At 46.8% G+C, this 21826-nt stretch overlaps 11 protein-coding genes across 11 annotated transcripts; 6 read left to right on the top strand and 5 right to left on the bottom strand.

Annotated features, from left to right (window-relative positions):
- Positions 1-534: 534 nt before the first annotated feature.
- KUCA_T00000320001 (uncharacterized protein) lies at positions 535-1728 on the top strand (the record flags this gene model as incomplete). Its single annotated transcript, XM_022604849.1, has 1 exon — positions 535-1728. One exon carries the CDS (start codon positions 535-537, stop codon positions 1726-1728), a length of 1194 nt encoding a protein of 397 aa, XP_022456376.1.
- A 711-nt stretch (positions 1729-2439) lies between these two features.
- Positions 2440-3864, bottom strand: KUCA_T00000319001 (uncharacterized protein; the record flags this gene model as incomplete). Its single annotated transcript, XM_022604848.1, has 1 exon — positions 2440-3864. The coding sequence occupies one exon, from the start codon at positions 3862-3864 to the stop codon at positions 2440-2442; it is 1425 nt and encodes a 474-aa protein (XP_022456375.1).
- Positions 3865-4701: 837 nt separating this feature from the next.
- Positions 4702-5871, top strand: KUCA_T00000318001 (uncharacterized protein; the record flags this gene model as incomplete). Its single annotated transcript, XM_022604847.1, has 1 exon — positions 4702-5871. The coding sequence occupies one exon, from the start codon at positions 4702-4704 to the stop codon at positions 5869-5871; it is 1170 nt and encodes a 389-aa protein (XP_022456374.1).
- Positions 5872-6376: 505 nt separating this feature from the next.
- On the top strand, positions 6377-8950 carry KUCA_T00000317001 (uncharacterized protein; the record flags this gene model as incomplete). The annotated part of the gene is made up of 1 exon (XM_022604846.1): positions 6377-8950. One exon carries the CDS (start codon positions 6377-6379, stop codon positions 8948-8950), a length of 2574 nt encoding a protein of 857 aa, XP_022456373.1.
- Positions 8951-9328: 378 nt separating this feature from the next.
- Positions 9329-9799, bottom strand: KUCA_T00000316001 (uncharacterized protein; the record flags this gene model as incomplete). The annotated part of the gene is made up of 1 exon (XM_022604845.1): positions 9329-9799. The coding sequence occupies one exon, from the start codon at positions 9797-9799 to the stop codon at positions 9329-9331; it is 471 nt and encodes a 156-aa protein (XP_022456372.1).
- A 449-nt stretch (positions 9800-10248) lies between these two features.
- On the bottom strand, positions 10249-12240 carry KUCA_T00000315001 (uncharacterized protein; the record flags this gene model as incomplete). The annotated part of the gene is made up of 1 exon (XM_022604844.1): positions 10249-12240. One exon carries the CDS (start codon positions 12238-12240, stop codon positions 10249-10251), a length of 1992 nt encoding a protein of 663 aa, XP_022456371.1.
- A 1699-nt stretch (positions 12241-13939) lies between these two features.
- KUCA_T00000314001 (uncharacterized protein) lies at positions 13940-15670 on the top strand (the record flags this gene model as incomplete). Its single annotated transcript, XM_022604843.1, has 1 exon — positions 13940-15670. The coding sequence occupies one exon, from the start codon at positions 13940-13942 to the stop codon at positions 15668-15670; it is 1731 nt and encodes a 576-aa protein (XP_022456370.1).
- A 302-nt stretch (positions 15671-15972) lies between these two features.
- KUCA_T00000313001 (uncharacterized protein) lies at positions 15973-17100 on the bottom strand (the record flags this gene model as incomplete). Its single annotated transcript, XM_022604842.1, has 1 exon — positions 15973-17100. The coding sequence occupies one exon, from the start codon at positions 17098-17100 to the stop codon at positions 15973-15975; it is 1128 nt and encodes a 375-aa protein (XP_022456369.1).
- A 476-nt stretch (positions 17101-17576) lies between these two features.
- On the top strand, positions 17577-18305 carry KUCA_T00000312001 (uncharacterized protein; the record flags this gene model as incomplete). The annotated part of the gene is made up of 1 exon (XM_022604840.1): positions 17577-18305. One exon carries the CDS (start codon positions 17577-17579, stop codon positions 18303-18305), a length of 729 nt encoding a protein of 242 aa, XP_022456368.1.
- An 87-nt stretch (positions 18306-18392) lies between these two features.
- KUCA_T00000311001 (uncharacterized protein) lies at positions 18393-19100 on the bottom strand (the record flags this gene model as incomplete). Its single annotated transcript, XM_022604839.1, has 1 exon — positions 18393-19100. One exon carries the CDS (start codon positions 19098-19100, stop codon positions 18393-18395), a length of 708 nt encoding a protein of 235 aa, XP_022456367.1.
- A 726-nt stretch (positions 19101-19826) lies between these two features.
- KUCA_T00000310001 (uncharacterized protein) lies at positions 19827-20954 on the top strand (the record flags this gene model as incomplete). The annotated part of the gene is made up of 1 exon (XM_022604838.1): positions 19827-20954. The coding sequence occupies one exon, from the start codon at positions 19827-19829 to the stop codon at positions 20952-20954; it is 1128 nt and encodes a 375-aa protein (XP_022456366.1).
- Between the last annotated feature and the right edge of the window lie 872 nt (positions 20955-21826).

The following is a 21826-nucleotide window of genomic DNA, read 5'->3' as shown; positions in this document are numbered from 1 at the left end:
GTAATAAAACATTAGTTTTGAGAGAATAGTAGTCATTACTGTGATAATGCTAGCAATGGCATGGCTAGTATGGTTTGTACTGTAGGGCTACATGCGAAGGGCCACTCACATTAAGGCCTCCTGGCTGACGAACTCATATTCTGCCTACCTCCACCATCCCTTCTGCAAAACACATAAAATTTTGCAATCACTTATATAAATACTGCAAGATTCAATTCATTGAATTATTTTTCTTTGCTTCCAAGCTTGACCCGCAAATACCCGTGCTCCCCAGCATTCTTTTCAGATCCACCCCTTTCGCCGGGTAACCCTCTGAAATATCAAGAGGCAAAAAAAATTTGAACAGAACGCTGATTTCCAACCCTTCCTCTCCTTTCTTCGAACATCCCTAACCCCATTTTTTTATAGGTTAATCCATTGAACCTATATCTAAATACAGACCCTTGTTAAAGTCATCTTTCAACGGGCCCCGCTTTCAGATTTGAAACAACACTCCAGAAGCACTCTTCTACCCCTTTTTCAAGCGACGCAATCATGGCTTCCGACGGAATCACCGAAGTTGACTCTTCCCTCATCGAGACTAACTACGACAATGTTGTCTCAACCTTTGACGAGATGAACCTCAAGCCCGAAATTTTGAGAGGTGTCTACGGTTCTGGTTACGAGGCCCCTTCTGCCATTCAGCAGAGAGCCATCGTCCCTATCACTGAGGGACGCGACGTTTTGGCCCAGGCCCAGTCTGGTACCGGTAAAACCGCTACCTTCACTATTTCTGCATTACAAAGAATTGACCCTTCGCTTAAGGCCACCCAGGCGCTGATCTTGGCCCCAACTAGAGAGTTGGCTCTCCAGATCCAGAAGGTTGTCTTGACCATTGGTCTCCACCTTAACGTGTCTGTCCACGCCTCCATCGGTGGTACTTCCACCATTGACGACATCGAGGCTTTCAAGTCTGGTGTCCAGGTCGTTGTTGGTACCCCAGGTAGAGTGTACGACATGATCGAGCGTGGTGCTTTCAGCACCAAGAACCTCAAGATGTTCATCATGGATGAGGCCGATGAGATGCTTTCTGCCGGTTTCAAGCAACAAATCTACAACGTTTTCCGTTACCTTCCAGAGACCACCCAGGTTGTGCTGCTTTCGGCCACCATGCCCCAGGATGTGCTGGAGGTTACTGCGCAATTCATGACCAACCCAGTCAGAATCTTGGTCAAGAAGGATGAGCTTACCCTTGAAGGTATCAAGCAGTTCTTCATCAACGTTGACGAGGAGAAGTGGAAGTTTGACTGTCTGTGTGATCTGTACGACTCGATCTCCGTGACCCAGGCTGTCATCTTTTGCAACACCAGAAGAAAGGTTGAGTACCTGACCCAGAAGCTCCAGGAGAACAAGTTCACCGTTTCTGCTATCCACTCCGACCTGACTCAACAGGAGAGAGACACCATCATGTCCGAGTTCAGAACCGGTTCCTCTAGAATTCTCATTGCCACTGACCTGTTGGCCAGAGGTATTGATATCCAACAGGTTTCCCTGGTCATCAACTACGACTTGCCCCTCAACAAGGAGAACTACATCCACAGAATTGGTAGAGGTGGTCGTTTCGGTAGAAAGGGTGTTTCCATAAATCTGGTTACTGACAAGGATGTGGCGATGATGAGAGAGATTGAGATGTTCTACTCCACTCAGATCACCGAGATGCCTTCCGACCTCAACGAGCTGTTCACCTAGATGCCAGTCTCAAACAAAAGTTTCATCATCACCCCCTGTTTAGTTTTAGCGTAGCGAGTTTGTGTTTTTTTATTACTATTATACGGTCCGTTTTGGCCCCTCCTAGCCTAGCTTTCATCTGAGACGCCCTACTGGTTAGCATATAAACCCGGTAATAGAACAACTTTGGATCTTAAAAAACGCTAAGTATAAATTTTGCTATACAATTATGTTATTTGGCTAAGTTTGTTAGGTGTCAAGTCCCTAATACTCTATGTAGTTGTGCCGACGCAACATTAAACCTGTGGTGGTCGATTATGTAGTTCCAGCGCGGTCCTTTGCACTAATCGCTATTGAGAGCATGCAAATAGTTAAAAAAAAATTGCCTTTGGTCAACGAACGGTTTTGAAATAAATAATTTGCCCTAAAGCTCAGGGAATGCTTGGTAATTTCTGTTTCAGGTCCCATCTTTCATGGATGGCATGTAGACTGTCAGTAGGAATTTCCAGAACTGCACTAAAGGTCGAACTATGGTAGTGCGAAAACAGTAGAATTCGTTCCAATAATGTCAAAGTATTTTTTCAAGCCCATTTAAAGCTGTTCATGACCAGAGTATTCCATACTTTTGCCAATTCACTATTCTCGCCGAGGTCCATGTACCTACAACGCATTCCTAATGAAACGAACTTTTTATGTAAATGTGTATGGATAATTTATATCTTTGAGTTATATTCATGCCTTTGCCCTCTCTTTCTGCTCCTGCTCAACACTCTTGGAATCCGACTTCTCCAACCCGTCACGGATCTCCTTCTGGGGCGCTTCGATTTCAGCTGCAACTGATTCGGCTTCATTTTCTTTCACTTGTTCTTGGTTTGGCTGTTCCTCTTGGCTTTTGTCTTGGCTTTTGTCTTGCTGCTGCTCCTGCTCCTGCTCCTGTTCTTCGTAGTCGCTCAGCTTGATGTCGTCCTTCACGAGATATCTTCCACTTTCAGTAATCTTGCGGTTCTGCTGCTCTTCTTCCTTGATCAGCATATCTTGTTCCTTGAGAATGTTGAGCTTGAGCTTGGAATCTTCGTTTGCAAGCTCCAGTTTGGCCATGTTGTAAACTTCATCTGGGATAGACGAAAGCACTGCGAACAACGCGTCATAGTAGCTCTCCATATCATCGGCATGCTCACCATAAGTGAATGTCGAAGACAAAATGAGCAGAGTGGATGGAATCTTTTGGCGAAGGCGCAAATCCAGCCAGATGTTCAGATCATCACGCAGTCTCGCTGGGGAAGCACCAAAGGTCTTGATACCACGCGAAGCGCATGCACTCTGGAGCTCCTGAATAGATAGACTCTCAACACCCTCGTAGTCAATGGCCCGGTCGTCTTTCATCACCTGAAGAAGCTTGTATCTGATCTGGTAACGCAACATCTCGTCAGTTCCAAACGGCGTCAGATTCATATACTTCGCCATGGCAACTAGCTGTGGTCTGGACAAGTTGTCCAAAACCTGATCATTCTTGAAGTATCTTGCGATACGAATCAACTGCTCGTGAGTGGGCTTCTCGCCGTTTCGCACGAGACGGAAAAACTCCACAAAATTCGTTTTCTCAGATTCCGTGGCATTTTTGGGCAAGTTCAACCCACTCTCTTGCACGGTGCGCTGGATAAACTCGGATGTCACCTGTCTCGTCTTGATCAACGTCTTGGTCTTCTTCTTTTTGTCGGATTTGGACTCATATGTGGACGGCAGCATGTTTGGAAACAATTTCAGAGCAACAGGCAACAGCAACTCCGCAAATGGTATCAGAACAAACATCGAAAAAGGGATTAACCTCATGATATCTGTGATGGTGCGGGTAAGTTGCGTGGTCTCTCTACGGGTCAATTCGTAGCCAGCGGCCATCTTCAGAAGCAATTTGCTGGAGACTTTGACCTCATATCCAAGCAACTTGGTTCCGTCCCAGTAGTGCTGGGCCTCGTGCTTGACACGGTCCCAGAGCGGTTGTTTCACAACGGCGGTTTCTGGGACTTTCGGGGCCGTCTCGGAGGCCTTTTGAATCGCTTCGACTGGTTTCTTAGTAGATTCAGTCTTGGGACCTGACTCAGTAGAGGCGAGCCTCAACCCCAATAGACTCTGATGGCGGCCAGTATTCACTCCCAACATGGTATTTGTCCGAGCTACACGGAGCCCCGCTTGCAGGCTTCTTTGCACCGATCTCGACAGCATATGAGAGATGGGGAATTGGGCCCGGGTGGTTCAATTGCAACTAGCAGCAAAGCGGCAGGCCGGTAACGAAGGCAGGTATCTAAAAGCAAACTGTGCTCAACGGTACACACGAATTGGAAATTCACGGTACGAAAAGCGGCAAACTAGGAAGAATCAAAGAGAGAAAGCTGGCAGAGCGCCTTCGTCATGAAGAGCCAACGGCCAAAACTTCCTGTTGGCCGAAATGGGAGATGTGGGGCTGGCACGACTGTTGGGACTCGGAGATTGAGACAAAGCTGGAGCGGTTTTAGTGCAAAAAAATAGCAAAAAAATTCAGAAGATGAAGGTTATTTGGGTTATTTAGGTTGGTTATAGTTGTTCCGGAAAACGACCAATGGACAGGTTTTGGGTAGAGCATGGGGAGGGTTGAAGAAGCCTACCAGGTTGTGATGAGAAGTCATTACCTGTTAGTGTAGGCATAATAGTAAGCACAATAGTGGCTCAGTGGTTCCAGAAAGGGAGAGAGAATAATCACCCAATTTAAAAAAGCAAAGTCCGTGGATGCTATTGCACTTAATACGAACATTTTCAAGTATTAAAATACAAAAAAATGAATTTTGAAAGTGACGAGAGCAGCTCGTTATTGTAGGTAAAGAAAAGCCATACTAGATCACTGGCTATATAGTGGCCATAATGGCACGTCGGCCATAATGGCAGTTTGACGTATCAACCTTGCGCTAATATCAGCAGGTTCATGCTTCAATACCTTTCTCAAGATTGTTTGGCAAACTTTCAATGATTAAGATATTATTACTTTCTCACTGTTTTCTTCAAGTTTCATACAATTTTCAAATTTCCCCAAATTGTCACAATTCTTGCTTCTCACTCCTCCGGGTGGCACTGCCACATACCCTAGCCACATCATCATCTTATCAAACAGCCACACGCCCCTCAAGTCTTACCGCGATCCTTCTCTGTTACTTTATGAATAACCCAATATATACCATGCCTGGGGCGTTCCCGGCCCCGTATACTTATGGAGTGAATTCTGGGGATGATGGGTCCATGGACCAAGTTAATGTGATGAAGGTGCGCAAATCGCGACAGATGCGGTACAGAAAGCTATTCACTGACCAGCTGACCTTGATCATTCTGATCCAACTGGTCGTGGGTTATTTCCTCGACACCTCATTTTTCAAGTTGATTTGCGGAGTAGCGGTGGAGCTGGTGCTTTCAAACTGGGAGAGTTTGTCTGAATGGATAGTTGAGGCCGAGCTGATCCAGGCAAGGGCTGCTGCTGAGTCTCGTGAATCATCCGCACAGCCAGATATTGATGACGATTCAAGCTCAGCGCGAAGACGGATCTGCGAGCATGCACACAAGAGCTTGGGGGTTTATAGACTCGGGATTCTGTTCGAAATTGTACTTCTGTACGCGATATCACTACTGGACCACATCCTTTGGGGCGTGCCATATATTACTGATACCCCAAAGAAGGATGCAGGAACACTGGTAACCATATCATGGTCCTGGGACTGGCTTAGTGCCTTGTTTTTGAGGCTTAGGGATTCCTACAACGAATCGAGTGCGCAATCATCTCGTCACCGCGAAGACGCCAAGTATCTCCACGGATCTTTGTTTGTGTCTTTGGTAGGCCAATTGCCCGTGTCAGGACTCCTATACGTTCTGGTGCTTGATTCGGTGGTTTTTTTGCTACAATTGGTGCAATACCAATGCGTATTTGGTGAGGAAGCTGTTCATGACCATGATGACGGCCACCGGCTGGGTGACACACAGCCACTATTGTCCGAAGAACTCGACGACGGGTTTCAAGGCTCCCTGACGATAATAAAACTGGAGATGTTTCCACGAATTTCGTGGCGTTGGCTCAAGGAGGCGATGTTCAAGCCGCAGGACCCAGAGCCCCAGGTCGAAGAGCCAGAGCAAAGGCTAGGTTTAGCGTGATATGAGTAATGACTGTAAAGTGAAGATTATTTTCCTTGTAAGTATGAAGTAATGGCCGAAGAGTCCATTATTCTGTCAAAGTTCCAGCAATATTTCAACCAATTACGGTTCTCCACGATTTCGCTCCAATCCTACTCAAAATAGCAAATCAAGCGAAAAGCCTCATCCCCACGACCCTGGTGATGAGCTGGGTCACGCCGCCATCAAATCTCCGTGTCGTGGTCCCATATAAGCGCTCTTTGTTGAATAGGGTAAGTTTCAAAGATACAAAGACCAAATTTGGTGTATTTGATGGGGTCAATCTGGTGAATTTTGTACATATTATTTGATTTTTTGAAAAGGGCTTTTAGAACCTGAATAGTTCACACCAACGGAACTCCTTGTGACAACTGGACCTCTGAACCCTCCGCCTGGACTTGATCCGGACCGTGAACTTGGCTAAGATTGCATCAAATTAAGTCAATTATAAAAGGTTGGGATATAGCATTTCACTTTGACCGCCACAATGAGCCAACGACCTGCTATCTCAAGAAACTCGTCTGGCGATAATGAGACCGTCTTCTCCGGACTCACAGGTTTCAGTGGATACACCACCAGCTCCGCCTCCACCTACTCAGTACAGATGCCGAAGCCAGCAACGGGAATTTTGCCATCTTCAGACCCGAGATCTCCATATCACTTGCCATTTCCATCCAATCCCAAGCCCGCAGATGAGCTCGCCAAGCGGTTTGCTGTGTGGAAAACTATTATCAAACAGCTGATTTTCTATTTCCGCGAGGTGTCGCTTTTGAGAAAGCACTACTACGATCTCAACGTCCAAATGCTCAAGAATGTGCAGTTTTTGAATCGCCAACAGGGCAGAACCACCAGCAGTGGACCGGGGATGTACAACCTGTTGAACAACACGAGCTCCACAAACGTTCATGCCTCCGTTGATCCGCCCGTATCGGAGCCAGTTACGGGTTCTGCCGAAGAGCGGTTTATTCAGAGTGCCTTTTTACCTCCCGGAGACTCTTCTGTTAAAGGTATTCCATCGGTACTGCACAACTACCACAAGGCTTTGTCTGAAAAAGAGCTCATCACATACAATAAGTTGACACTTAAGATCATACCAAGACTGGAGAATCTCAAGAGTGCCCTCAATGCGAAGATCAAAGAGATTTTGGCTCTCAAGTCAGATTTCAAGATCAATAGGCTCAAGAATGAGATTGCCATAACTGGCCAGTTGCTGAACGATTACGTTGCTGCAGTTGAGCTTTTGCAGACGGGTAAAACAGTGACCTCGCTTGGTACTACGAAGTTTTTGAAAGACGAGGTAAAAGCATTGAGCCCTAAGCATGATCCCTACATTTTGAGGCTCAAATTGGATCTCCAGCTGAAAAAACAGCTGCTTGAAGAGAATGTCTTCAAAGAGTCTTTCTTCAATATCCAGAATGCTGGTTGGCAACTAGAGAACATCGTTTATGGCGAAGTGCAGAATTCTGTTCGAATGTTTTGCGATTTGGTCAACGCCGAGGTTGACGCTGTGAAAGTCAACTTGATTGACGATTTGACCCAGGGGTTCCTGAGGTCAGAACAAAACGTGGATTGGGACTATTTCATTTCCAATGAAAACGAAAACTTTTTGAGCATAATGTCTGATCAACTCAAAGCCGGCGAAAAACCCCCTATGCGCAAATTGTCCCAGGTATCATATCCGTACCAGCAAAGACTAGTTTCCAGGAGCATTCGGTCAGGGTACCTGGATAAGAAGTCGAAAGTATTGAGAAGCTACAGCAGAGCCTTTTTCGTGCTGACGCTGAATTTTCTTCACGAATTCAAGACCGGTGACCGAAAGAAGGAGCCCAACCCTGTAGCATCGATTTTCCTGAGTGATTGCAGTGTTCAAGACTCAGATGGACGCAAGCTGGTTTTGAGAGTGAGCTCAAAAGATGCTTCTGGCGAGGAAAAGGCCAAGATATCACTAAAGTGTGCCGATCCAGGTGAGCTGAAAAAATGGTACACGGACCTCAGCGAATTGTGTTCTCTGAAGAACATCATTGACCGAAACGCTTTGATGGAGTCCAAGTACGAATCCACGATGTATGTTGCTCCAAGTTTGGAAACGAGAACGGTTGACAGTTCTTTTCAGGATTTGCCATCCCAGACTCAACACCAAGGACCATTCTTGCATCCGCAATTCAATGCCTCCGGCTCTTCGATTCATCTGCCTTCGTTCCAGCATGCTAGAGGCCATGTTCACAGTCATTCAAATTCTTCCATCAAGTTGACTGATGAATTAAACAGGGGAAGAGTAGCTGGCCTTACTATGAACAGTGCCAACAGTTCGCCGTTGAACTCTCCGCCAGCAGCAGAATTTACCATTGGTTCAGATTCTTCGACTCCACACAGTGCCCCAGCCACAATTGTTCCTCCCGCTGGAGCTGGTGGAGGAGGCACAGGGACGTCTGCGCGTGCCACAACAGCATCAGGACCTCCCTCCGACTCTTCAGGCTCTGGTGGCTTGCAGCAACCCGCACCAGACTATTTCACTCTTGCGACTTCCCCGGCACCGAGAGCTTCAACACCAGAGTTTGTTGTATCAGAGGCTTCTCCTCCAAGAGAAAGAGGACGTCTTTCAAGACCATTGTCGCCCATCCAGTCCCCTTCTCCTTCCCCTTCTCCTTCTCCGTCTGCCTTTGGGCATAGAAATGGCGCATTTTCACCAAGCCTACATATTCAACCACCGCAACCACCTCTCAGCCCAGGATTGTCTCAGCAAGACATCATCGTTCAACAGCAGCAGTTCCAGCTTCAGCAGCAGCAACAGATTCGCCAGCTCCAATCGCAGCTACAACAGCAGCAGAGGCAACAGACTAGAGCAAAGTTGAATACTCAGGAGTCATCGCTTTCGTCACGCAAAAATGCTCCTGCCCATCGGATCAAACTCCCGGCACCATCGAGCTTGAACGAAGTGCTTGCACAGACACCTATCCAGACTCCTGGAAAGTTACCTGAGACCAGTGTGTTTGACATGATTGAGGGGTTTGATGGCGTTACAGGAACACAGACAGACTCGAATACGTCTAGTCCTGCGTAGGGTGGAAAGCAAGCAGTTGGTGATAGATTATAGGAGCAGAGCGGGCCCCTAAGGGAATGAGCAAGTCTCGGAAAAAACATCACTCATAGAATTTGAAAAGAATATATGACTCATCCGACTTATAAGACTTATATATTTTTATACAACTTATAAATCTTAAACGACTTACGGAATCAGACCTTGAAGAGCAAATGGCTCTGGGTCTAGTAAGTGAAGAGCTTACGTAGGCTAATCAGTTTGATCTCCCCACGGAGATTACCAAGCTTACAGAGCTAAAAGGGCTTTAACAGCTCCGATAAGTATAATTAACAGATTACTTTGACTAATTTATAACGTGAGAAAATGCCAGATTTAGCACACAATCAATGTCCACACCCGTTAGTTGGTACCAGTGCTTCCAAATCCACCTTCACCACGGTCAGTCACGTCCAACTCCTCTTGGGTAATTTCTAAGACAGGAGCATTCACGATCTTCTCGAGAATCAGTTGAGCAATACGATCGCCAGCCTCAACCTTGAAATCAGCAGCGTCGTGGTTGAAGAGTAGCACTCTGACCTCTCCTCTATAGTCGGCATCAATGACACCCGCGCCGGTAGAAATTCCATGTTTCACGGCGAGTCCTGAGCGAGGAGCAACACGACCATATGTTCCCTCGGGAATCACGAGGGTAACGTCTGTTGAAACGAGACCGCGTCCGTTCCCTGGAATGACTGCTGGGGCAGAAGCATACAGGTCATAGCCAGCAGCCAGGCTAGATCCCCTTGTGGGTAATTTGGCACTAGATGAGCGCAACAGCACCTTGAGCATTGGTTCGAGCTTTGATCTCTTGATTGGCGGTTCGGCAGTCATTGTTGGTGGAGAAAGGCGCGGAAGAAGATGAAGAATGACGCGTCTGAGTGGAAAAATCGAGGCGCGAGTGGTTCATTAGACTGACACTTTGAGTAGCACACTTCTCATATGCGTGCAACGTGCGTATACGTACGGCGAGGCCATGCAAGCCGGTCAAAGAGCTGTCTAGACAACCGCGAATAAATTCTGAAGACATGCTTTTGATACCAGGCTTCATCTAGCGGAAAATTTCAATCTAAGAACAGATTAGACTTCAAAACTAGCAAAGACCTTTAAAATTTACGTGCTGAAAAGGAGATTTTGAGGCCTTTTTACGGCATCATTTCCTCAAAGAGGTATTCTCAGTTTCCATCTACAAAATAACTGAGCCAAAGATTCGTTCAATTCGTAACAGACAATGAAAAGTAGATAAAAACATGTCATTATGACAGTAGATTTGTGCTTTCGCCTTAGAAGCGGGCAAGACCCGTCTTCTCGTAAGTTCCCAGCTTGAACTGAGGAACTTCCATGGCAAGATCGTCTCCAGAGTATCCGAGGTCCTCGGCAACCAAAGTGGCAATCTTCTCACCAATCAACAAAGCAGTGGTGTAAGTGTTGCATCCAACATTGTCGGGACACACGGACAAGTCACCAACCTTGAGACCCTTAACACCATACACGTTAGCACGAGGGTCAAGAACACCACCGTGTGGGGCAATCTTTGAGCCTTCACGTGGAGCCATGGAGTTGGTTCCAAGACAATGCCACGTAGTCTCGGTGTGTTCCTTGATGTAGTTCTCAATGGCCAAGTCGTCTTCCTTGGTGTACTCGATCTCGGCGTGAAGTCCCACCTGGTTCGAGGTACAGTGGTCAGCGTTCTTGATGCTTGGCTTGCCAATTGGCTGAGACCAGGATCCGTGAGCAAGGTTAGCCGACAAGTGCAATGGACCACCGTAAGCCTTTGAAGTCTCGAGATCCATCTCCAAGGCACGGGCATCAGAGTCGTAAGGGAAGTATGGGTGGTGCGAAGTAACCTCACCTGCAAATGCATCCATACGACGTGCAGTCTCACGCGACTTCTTGTAAGCCCAGATCATTGGAGCCATGTCACGCTTGTCGTTCATGAAACCGGGGTCAAAGGTTGGAGCTGCGTAAGGGTCAGCAGACTTGATTTGAACGTATCCACGGGAGAATGGGTACTCCAAGAAGTGGAACATCGACATGTACTTGCCTGGGGCAATCTTGGTGTGGTCTCCAAAGAATCCGGAGATGACAGAGTAATGCATCACAGGCTTATCTGGCTTGTTTCTGAAGTATTCTTCGTATCCCTCTCTGAAATCAGAGTCCATAGCAGCAAGCTCCTCCTCGGTAGGACGAATCTTGACACCAGCCTCGATACCGTTGGTAGCCAAAGGACCAGTCCCGTTCGCATACCATTGGTCAAACACCTTCTTCTGGACATCCTTGTCACCACGGACAAAGTCATCAAACGACTCAAGGTGAGGCTTGATACGGTAAGGAGTGAAGAAACAGTAGTGATCCTGGAAGTTGCGGCCGACACCTGGAAGATTGACCAATGGCTTCACACCAGCTGCACGCAATTTCTGTGGGTCACCAAATCCAGATCTTTGCAACACCATTGGTGAAGAAACGGTTCCACAAGACAAAACAATCTGCTTGCGGGCACGGAAAGTACGTGTCTTTGGGTTTTTGGGGTCAAGTGGCTTGCTTGGAACGGTCTTCACTCCAACAGCACGTCCGTCCTCGACAATGATCTTGTCGATCTTGGTGGATGTCACCAGGAACAAATTGTCCTTGTTTCTCATAGTAGAATGGATGAAGGCATGAGCAGAGTCAGAACGACGACCAGTGTCACGGTTGATCCACTTTAGCCAGTGTTCAGCACCATGGGCCGTAACCAGGTCTTCCAAGTCGTCAACAACTGGAATTCCCTGAGACTCAGCAGCACGCAAGAAGTCCTGACAATTGTCGTAAGTGTAGTTTCCGAAGGAAACCTTGATTGGGCCCTCAAAACCGTGGATGTCACGGTTGTTACAGGCACGTTGATACGTCTCAGTCTTCTTCATCAATGGCAACAGGTCCTTGGTAGTCCAGCCCTCGGTCTCCCAGTCATCATAGTCAGAAGCAGAACCTCTGGTGTACATCATGAAGTTGATGGAAGAACCACCACCCAAAATGTTAGCACATGGAACAATCGCACGACGACCATTCAGGTGTGGAGATGGCTCCGCAGTGTAGAAGGTGGCAGTCTTCGAGTCCAGCTGCATGTTTCTAGGGTAGATACCTGGCAGGTAAACCCATGGGTTATTGAGGTTATTCTCACCAGCCTCAATCAGACACACCTTGAGTTCAGGATCCAGGTTGGCAAGACGGCCTGCAATACAGCAGCCGGCTGATCCACCACCGGCAACGATTATGTCAAATTCGTCTGGAATGGCCATTGTGAATGGAGTGGAAGCTTTTGGAAATTTGTCTTTTGCTTTTCGTGATTTATCAGGGGTAAGACTCCTTGATGCACGAACCAAATCAAATTATCCCAAAATTTAGAGGGTTGCAAAGAGTCTTTATATACTAGTAAATGGTTTCATGCTTATAACCCCAGATTACAGAGGCTATTTCCCGCACCGATTTCTCCACACCATGGGGAAAAAGGAAAAACCTGTTTGGAGGCGGAGACCGCAGAGGGGAAGAAGTGAGGGTACGGATATGCAAAAGGTACAAAATATGCAGAAGTAACCAAAGTCAGGCTCTAAAGGGTAGATTGAGAAAATAGTCTGCAGAGATAGTGGGAAATGCAGGAAGTAGTCGGAAATGGACCGGGGTACATGCTGAATGACTTCTCGACATTCTCGGAGAACGGCATAGTATTGGTAGAAAATTGATAACCGTACTTCGGAGCCCGAAACTACTACTCCTCACCAAGTCATCGTTCTGCAGGTTGCAAAATAAATCTCCAATGGCATACTGATAGCCGCCAGGGAGTTTGGAATGAAAATAGGCTTTGAAAGTTTGTGGGGAAGTAAGAGAGAAGTGGGAGTAACGAGTGAGGATTGAGTGAAAAATGTGAGGAAAAAACTGAAAGATTACTGGAAGGGTTTTGGAAGGTGTTGAGAACAATTATGCTGAAGCACTTTTGAACCATTTTTGAACCATTTCGGGGCGTACCATCGGATGTAATCTTGAAAATGTGTCAAACTGGTGCGACTTGGCCAAGTACAGAAAAAAGAGCACAGACAAAGACATTCCAAATAGTGGAATTAGAGTTTTGCTGGCGCTCTACGATTTTGATTTTAATTTTGAAATCGATTGTCCTAAATGCATTTGTCATTTCTGGACTCTTTCAGTTTTATATCCCATTACCTATCTATTGTCTCTTTCAAAAGCCATTCTGTTTTCCACTCTACTTCCTACTCTTCAAGGCGACCTCTTCTGCCTCTACGACCATTCATCCACCCCACTCTTCTCATGGGGTGAAGTCCTACTATACTCTCGGCGTAGCCTATCTTGGGCTTAAGCCAAACAAATTTTGCGGGAGTGGACCATATCAAAAGATATAGGCTATTTTCGGAGGCCGGGTGTGGGGTGCCGTATTGGCGGAGGTGTTGCCTCCATTGGTTTCTGAGTTGGATTGAAAACCAGACATATTGAGACAAATTACTGAATCAATAGTGCCGAATACAAGATAGCTGAGTACCAAAGATTTGATTTTGGGGTTGAAGCCTCGGTATAGAGCTCTAGGTTGCAGTTTTCTGCGAGTTGCTGTGACCTGATTCAAGCTTGTACTCCAGGTTTACGGGGAAATCCTTTATCAATTCCCTTATCTGTTCCACAAATTTTTTTTAATCATACACCAGTTTCATTTTTTTGTCAGCCACCTAGCTCCCACAATTTCTCTCGCTGCTCTATTCGAATTTTTCATCTTCCTCCGGTTGACTTCCCCGCCTTTGGTGCCTCGAGTAGTGCATCCAACACATGCAGGTGCGGCATTGCATCGATCAGCACACAACTATGTTGACATTTTACCTCATTGGGAATAACATATATCCAGGGGAAAGCATGAAGAAAACGGTGAATACAAGTAATAGAGGCGTTTTACCCGCAAATCTTCACAAAAGCTAAGCATATTATTACACACAAATAATGTGGTTGACCTGGGTTTTGTGGTTCAGATTGGCCAGTGCCCACTGGGATACGGTGTACAACCTGGCCAACCAGACCGTGTATATCCGACCCTCGAATTCCAATTCAACAGTTCTTCAGCTTCAGTTTGACGACGTGATTGAGACAAATCAAACACTGATCACGACAATCGCGTCCCCTCCTTCAGATGCCAAATTGGTATCAAATGTCGGTTTACATGACGGTCTTTTTGCAGTGTATCCAAATGAAGACTACACCCTAGAGATCCAATGGTACGATGCCGCACAAGATCTCTGGAAGAATCTTTCTCTCTCAGACACATTCGAATTTTATTCTGACTCCTCATATTTGACTGGTGATGATGAGTTCCTCTATGTTTACGGGGGTTCTTCTCTGCTAGACTCGTCGGTTTCAAACAGACTTCTCAAGATCGATCTGGCTTCTGGTGAGGTTTCGACAGCCAACACGACAGTCACTCCAGCAAACTTTTATGGCGCAGCATCTGTTCCTCTGGATGAGAGTACAACGCTTGTTGTTGGAGGAAAGTCCTCGAGTGGTTGGGTTGGATTAACCCAGCTGGCACTATGGGAATACTCGACTTGGGCCTTTAGAGAGGTATCATCGACCTCGACCATAAACTCGCGCATACTGCCACTTGTTCTGCCGGTCATGAAATTCCCCGATAATGATTCGATGAGCTTTGAAGCCGACTCTGTTCTAATGATTGGCGGAAATTTATCATCGTCATATTCGTCTCCCTCGTTTGCTTCTCTCACCTTATCCAACTGGTCATGGACTGATTTAGATACTACTGTTAGTGTCTCGAATTCTCTTGTGAACAATGAACAGGACTCTGAACTCTCTCTGGATTCCATCGTCGGAGCCGCAACAGTTTTTGAGACTCTTATCGTTGTACATAGCGAGTCTGGCTCATACGCCGCACATCTCTACAACGCTTCAACCCTGAGAACTGTCGATTCGATGGATTACCACGTCTCATCACACAGCCATTCGTCTAACAGATCCTTGGTGATTGTTCTCTCAGTTGTGATTCCAATTTTCGGGATTTTGCTAATTGCCGTTCTACTCCTATATCTCTACAGACGTCATAAGCACACACTGGCTGAACGCGAGAAAGAGCTCGAACTAAAGAATGCTCTTGAGTATTACAACCATATAGCTGAGAAGCACAGCATTGCCTCTATGGAATCAGATGCCAAACCGGATCAGGGTGAAGACGACGACTCGGGAGATGACTTCTCAATAGGCAGTTGGCGTCGTAAGCGTGAAGAGTATGATCGTGCTCATGTGCCGAGACACGCTCAACCAGAACAAGCTCACGTCGCAGAGACTGCTTCTTTCCTTAAAAGGAGTTTATCCTCTGTTTCCTCGAATGTTGGAAGACTGGGCCGCTCTTTTTCATACCAATCGTCAGTGAGGTCTGCACCTCAACCACCCCACGCTTCTCTACGCCCGGAAACTGGATCGACGTCTACACTATATTTAATTCCCGAGTCAGCAAGTGTACAGTCAGGACTTTCAAATGAGACCCGGGTTGCCGATAAGATAGGACATTCGCAAAAAGGAAGTGTGGATTTCGATGATGCAGATTATGACGTTCAGATTCTCGTCTCGTCCAAGCGCAAGTCGAAACTGAGAGTGGTCAACCCAGACCCTGAGACAAGGAGACGAAATGTTTCGGATGAGAAGCGCGAGGACGAGGATCTGTAATGCACAATATACCTACAAAATTTCGGTGCAAACCATACTTAAAATACGCAAAGATATGAAGTGTAGTGATCAAACTGGAGTTGACGTAGTTATCTGGTGATGAGTGAGTTCATGCAATTCTCACTTTTTCTAGCTGCCATGATGCAGGCGAAATCACACTTCTCCATCTACATCACTTTTTCTACGTTCCCCCAAATAAAAATGATTGCGGTAAAATTTTTCAAACCAAAGTGAAATTGCAAAGTTCATTGTGCAGTATATATAGTCTAGCTAGCTTCAGCTAGTTCAAGGTGCCCCCCATTCTAACTCAACTGACCAAAGGTGTACTCCCTCGACTTTTGTATCAGCAGAGCATCAGCGCAAACAAGCGCAGCCATAGCCTCAACAATTGGGATAGCTCTAGGAACGACGTTAGGATCGTGTCTTCCTCTAGCTTTGAGAACTCCGTCCTCACCCTCGTAAGAAGCTGTGCTCTGCGACTGAGAGATAGTGGCAGGAGGCTTGAAAGCAACGCTGAAGTAGACGGGCTCTCCGTTGGAAATTCCACCCTGAATTCCACCGGAGTTGTTAGTAGTGGTTCCAAGGGCGCCGTCTGCCTTGGCGTAGAAAGGATCATTGTGCTGAGAACCAGGGATCTTGGTTCCTTCGAATCCGGAACCGATTTCGAAGCCCTTGGTGGCTGGAATGGAAAGCATGGCATGAGCAAGCATGGCTTCCAACTTGTCAAAAGCTGGCTCTCCCAAACCAATTGGAAGATTACGAATGACACAAGTCACGACACCACCAATGGAGTCCTGGCTGTCCCTCAGCTGGGTGACAAGATCGGTCATCTTCTGGGAAACAGTAGAATCAGGGCATCTTATTGGCTCAAAAGAATCCACCTGTTCACGTGTGATGGTAGAAAGTAGCTTTTGGAATTCAGCAGAACGTGGGTCTCTGTCAATGGAAATCGTGCCAACCCCGCTGACGAACGCAACGATCTCAACACCGTGGCTCTGGGCCAAAAACTTCTCGGCAATTGCACCAGCTGCAACACGGCCAATTGTTTCTCTAGCAGACGATCTTCCACCACCAGAAGAGGCCTTCACACCGTATTTCTTGAGGTAGGTGTAATCGGCATGAGAAGGCCTGGGGAAGACGTCAGTCTCGGAGTAGTCCTTTGGACGGTGGTCTTCGTTGCGGACGATCATTGCAATTGGAGTTCCGAGAGTTTTTCCAAACTCAGTTCCCGACTGGATTTCGACCTTGTCCTTTTCGTTCCTCGGCGTGGAAAGCTTCGACTGGCCCGGCCTTCTTCTGGTGAGCTGAGGTTGGATGTCGGCTTCCTCGAGCGACATATTTGGTGGAACTCCGTCGACGATGCAGCCGACGGATTTGCAGTGACTTTCACCGTAGGTTGTGACCTTGAAAATGGTTCCAAATGAGGACATGGTTGAGTTTCTGTTCTATGTCTTGTTAAAGAGAGTTTGAATGACACCAGCGGTATGGAAAATCCGTTGAAAAAGTGGTGAGTCAACTGTCACGCATCGCAAGGGTGAATAATGCCAGAACATTGTGCTTATATCATGATTGATATCATTGATATATCACGCTTCAAAGAACTTTAAACCTCTTGGAAAGAACAAATATTCTATAAACAAGGCAGAATGTGACCCTGTTATTCTGGAATGTCCCTGTTCATGGAAGTATTGGTTTTGTTCTTGCAAAAATGCATAGCATACCTGGAAAGTGTCTGACGAAGCTTCGGCATTTGGTTACCTAAGCTTTGAAGAATGGTTACGCAGCATTGACACTTCATCGATAACTCTGACCATCTTGTTAGACCCAGATCAGATAGTACGACATTTCAACACCACCATCAGTTCTTATTTTAGGAGCTTTCAATATCCTTCATAATCTCCCTAAGATGGACTACATATACATCATAACGGCCCTTCTTGGATTGGTGATTCTGTTGGCCTGGGTGTTTCTATCCGGAAGAACTAGCTTCGGTACAGATAGTCCGACGTTTGCAATCGTTGGCCCCGTTGGAAGCGGAAAAACAGTGCTTTTTGAGCTTTTGACAAACCATGTACTACCGGTGGGAACAGTAATGTCGCAGGTGCCCACGATTGAACTAGCATATACGGTGCCATCTGCACCAGGGACTTTCACTTTGATCGATTACCCCGGCCATCCAAAGCTTCAACAGCTCTATTTGCATGCAAATCTGCGGGATCCCGCATTTGTTCGGAAACTCAAGGGTATCTTGTTTGTTGTTGACAGTGCTTCGTTTTCCAAGGAGTATTGTGAGCTCGCGGCCCGCCAAATGCTCGACATCTTCAAGGCAACCGAAGGCCGTCCAGACGGGGTGGACATGGTGGTATGCTGCAACCGTTGTGATCTTTTCACATCCAAGAAGCCTACAAGGATACGCACGATGCTTGAGGAAGAGATTGAGACTCAACGGAAGCTAGAGGCCAAGAGTCTGGGAAAGGTCTCCGATGGAGTGGAAGAACTGGACGATTTGATCGGCTCCCAACAGCGGTTCTCCTTCGCAAGTCTCGAGGGAAATGTTGATTTTGTTGAGGGCAATTGTTACAAGAATAATGTGGGAAAGTGGGAGGAGTGGGTGCAAGAGAGAGGAGTAAACTAAGTCCGAGAGTGAGTGAATAACGAGGCGCAGACTTGAAGAGGCCTGTATGTATAGCTTAAAAAATGAAGTATGATTAGTCTAGACTCTCTATTCTGTCTGGTTATCCCCAGGACTAACCCCAGGATCATTCGACTTATCGTCACCCTTATCAGCCTTCTCACCAGGAGATGGAAGAGAGCTTACGCTAGGGAAACTGGCTGGGTTCTGAAGAAACTTCTGGTGTTCTTTTTGCCGCTGACGTTCATGAAACTTCATTAAGCGTGCGCGATAAATTGCAGGGTCTAGCTGGTACCGCGTAAACCGCTTTTCCAGTGCTCTAAGTTCAGCAACTTTAAAGCTAAGTTCCTTCTTGACATCAACGATCTCCAATTTCGGGTCCTTGAGCTCCTTGGAAATGCTCTCTTTGGAATCGTCATCTTTCTTTTCTTCAACCGATGATTTGGTGAAGTATCCGACAACAGCATTCAACGTACTAGCAGCTGCCTTCTGCTTATCCTCGAGCCTGCGAAGACGTTTTTCTAGATTGGCAACCTCTGCTTGAATTGACAAGACTTCAGACTTCTTGTCAGCACCAACCGAGTCCTGACTGGGTGACTCTTCGATATACCGAATGGAGCAGAAATTGGAGTCACGAAGATGCGCCTCACACACATAGAAGAAGTCGGGGTCTTTAGAAGATGCATTCGGCAAGGAAACCAGCACCGAAACAGACGGCTTGTAGCACACAAAGCACGACCTTGCCGATGTGTCCGCCACTTTTCGCAGCTTGTAAATTGATGTGAACGGCACCTGCATTGGCAACGGTTGTGGTCAATACCCCGTATTGCTAAGGTTCGAGAAGCGTCTAGGAAAGGAGCACATGAGTCGTGTAAATTCCAGTTGTGGCCTTACCAATCATCGTATTAATCTTTGATTACACAGCACCCATTACCCTACTTGGATATGTATATGGTTCCGGCTTGAAGGCGATGAAGAGTTGAATATGCTTCAGTAATAAATATGATTTAGCATGGTTTAGAAGGGGCTTAAAATAAGATTCTCTAATCATATTAAGGAACATTCATGTTTTCTTGAGACTTGGCGGAAAAACCGAGATTTTGCAACGCTCAAACTTCCATTTACCCTGCGGCCAATCCACTGAGGCGCATTTGCCGTTAGGCGCATTGCCGATTCCACCCGTTTGATTTCAAGCGGCTCCTCGATCGAGCGGCAATTTGACAAAGAAGACTGAATTTGCATAACCGGGGGAGTCAAAACATCTCTCACTTGGTGATTAATAAAAACTTCAAGATCCACATCACACTAACCAATATTGCTACTTTTTAATAAGCAATATTTCTTTCTTTTCGTACATTTAAATCTAACCGTTCGGCCGCGCGCGTGCCGACTTATCTTTGACAAGCACACGACTCATTCCAGTATGGGCAAGGGACATTCGGCTGCATCATCAGGGTGAAAGCTTCTTTGTTCTGTTCTCAGACTCTTTGAAAATCGCCAATACTCTTCGAAAAGTCTCACGCTATGTCGGAGCAGACAGAGGTGATGGGCGATTCGCTGTCGTTTCTAAAACAGCCTATACGCTCCAGAATGACGTCGACGCACTCTGCCATATCGAATGTACAGCCTGACCACTCGACAACCGCCTCCCCCGAGGACTCCCGCGCTCAACAGCAGCAGAGTATCGTGAATAAATACCGAGGGGTAGTTATAGAAGAGGTTTCGGTCGATTTGGACTACGATGAACGAATCCGCGCGCCGAGGATGACGCTACAGCAACTGTTACCTGATACTACTGAAACACCACCATCCAGACCCCTATCCGGGAGTATTTCGAATACTTCTGGAACCGAGTCACGTACTGGATCTTCCGGATCCCAGGACACGAAAGTGTACTTGCCAGCAAGTTTTGATCTTCGTCGCAGATATTCCACCGAGAACTACTCGCCGAGACAGCAGCCGCAGTTGGCCCAGACGCTTGCGGCCTTGGAAACGAACCGCACAAGCGATGAGAGGGGAGAGCGGCACCAGCCAGCAAAATCAGACCCACGTGAGCGCATGAACGTTATGGGCCCTTTGAAGCAAATTAATGAGCCCAAAACTCCCAATTACGTTCCTGCTGTGTTAAGGCCGCCTACGAAGGCTAATTACACCATGTCATCCAGCCGCAGCCAGTCAATAGAGTGCGAGAGCGACGTAGACTCTAATGAGTTGCAGAGGTTTGTTACCACACTTTCACAGCGTTCTGCCGAGGCTGATAACGTCGAGCCCACTCATAATCATTGGGTTCCAAACGCTAAAAGGGTTTACTGCGGAGGATGCAGTGCGAAATTTTCAATTTTGGTTCGCAGACATCACTGCCGTCGTTGCGGCGAGATTTTCTGCTCGTCATGTCTGGGAACGCGCGCTGCTTTGAACCTGATGGCCAAATTCGATCTTGTCCACGGCGTGATGTGCCGAGTGTGTCCTGGGTGCTTCAGTAGTTGGGAGACTTTCCTCAAACGCAAGTACTCAGATGGTGATAGCGGAATAACGTATGAGGAGGAACCCATGATTGCAAACCTGCGGAGCGAAGAGCGTGCAAAAGAAGAAGCCAGAACAAGGATGAACAGTGTAGGAATGCCTACTGATTGGACCTGGAGCTCATTCTGAGCCCAAACGGGTCGTGTAAGGGAAGGGGAATTGTGGATATGGACCAACGGTTGAATTTGAATGTTTCTTTTAGTTGTTTCAATACGTTTTTTGGGTGTTAACTTTGTCTTGTGAGTTATAAGTAATTAGGCATTCCGCAGCGAGTCAAGCTGACATAAGCATCATAGATCCCGCGGATTAAGCGAAGATTACATAAAGCATTATGTAATGAGCATTCCACTTATTGCGTTGGGTAACCCGGCCGATTATGTGAGCAGAAACGGAATTGCCTTCCCAATTCGGGCAAGCAGTCCTTGTTCGGAATTTCGAGGGCTTGCTGCGCTCACTGGAGGGACGTTTGCAACGAGCTTCAGCGAGGTGCGGAATTTGGGGTACCAAATGGTGCAAGGTCCAAGATAACCGGGTCTTGTTATCTTTGTCAGATTAAGCGATGATGTATTAGATTACGGTATCGGGCTGACAAGCGAGATAAGGCACGTCGAAGCCTTTCAAATCCCCGCCTTACTGGGTAGCACATCGATCCCATCTTCAGTGTTTGCGATCAAACATGCCAATATTTTTGCAAAATATTATTCGAATAGATAGATCGAGAGCACTACTCCACTCTGCAGGAGTTTCACCGGAATTCCCCCGATGGTTGCCGTTTTGTAGCAGTCAAAAGCTTACAAGTATCTCCCCTTAGATAAGGACCCAAACTGCAGATAATGACCTTACGCCAATGCTGCTGTCTCCTGTCTTTTTACTTCTTTCGGTCATCAAGTGCACTTTTCAATGCCCTGGCATCGTGTATCTAGATTCAGGCCGAGGTTTGGAATCTAATCCCGGCGTGCTGACAGGCTGATCTGACAGTCTGAATGGTGGACCCTTTTGGG

Source organism: Kuraishia capsulata, genomic scaffold (assembly GCF_000576695.1).
Source record: "Kuraishia capsulata CBS 1993 genomic scaffold, Kuraishia_capsulata_scaffold_1, whole genome shotgun sequence".
Taxonomy (NCBI): Eukaryota; Fungi; Ascomycota; class Pichiomycetes; order Pichiales; family Pichiaceae; genus Kuraishia; species Kuraishia capsulata.
The sequence above is the reverse complement of the archived record's forward strand: the minus strand, read 5'-3'. Positions and strand labels throughout refer to the sequence as shown.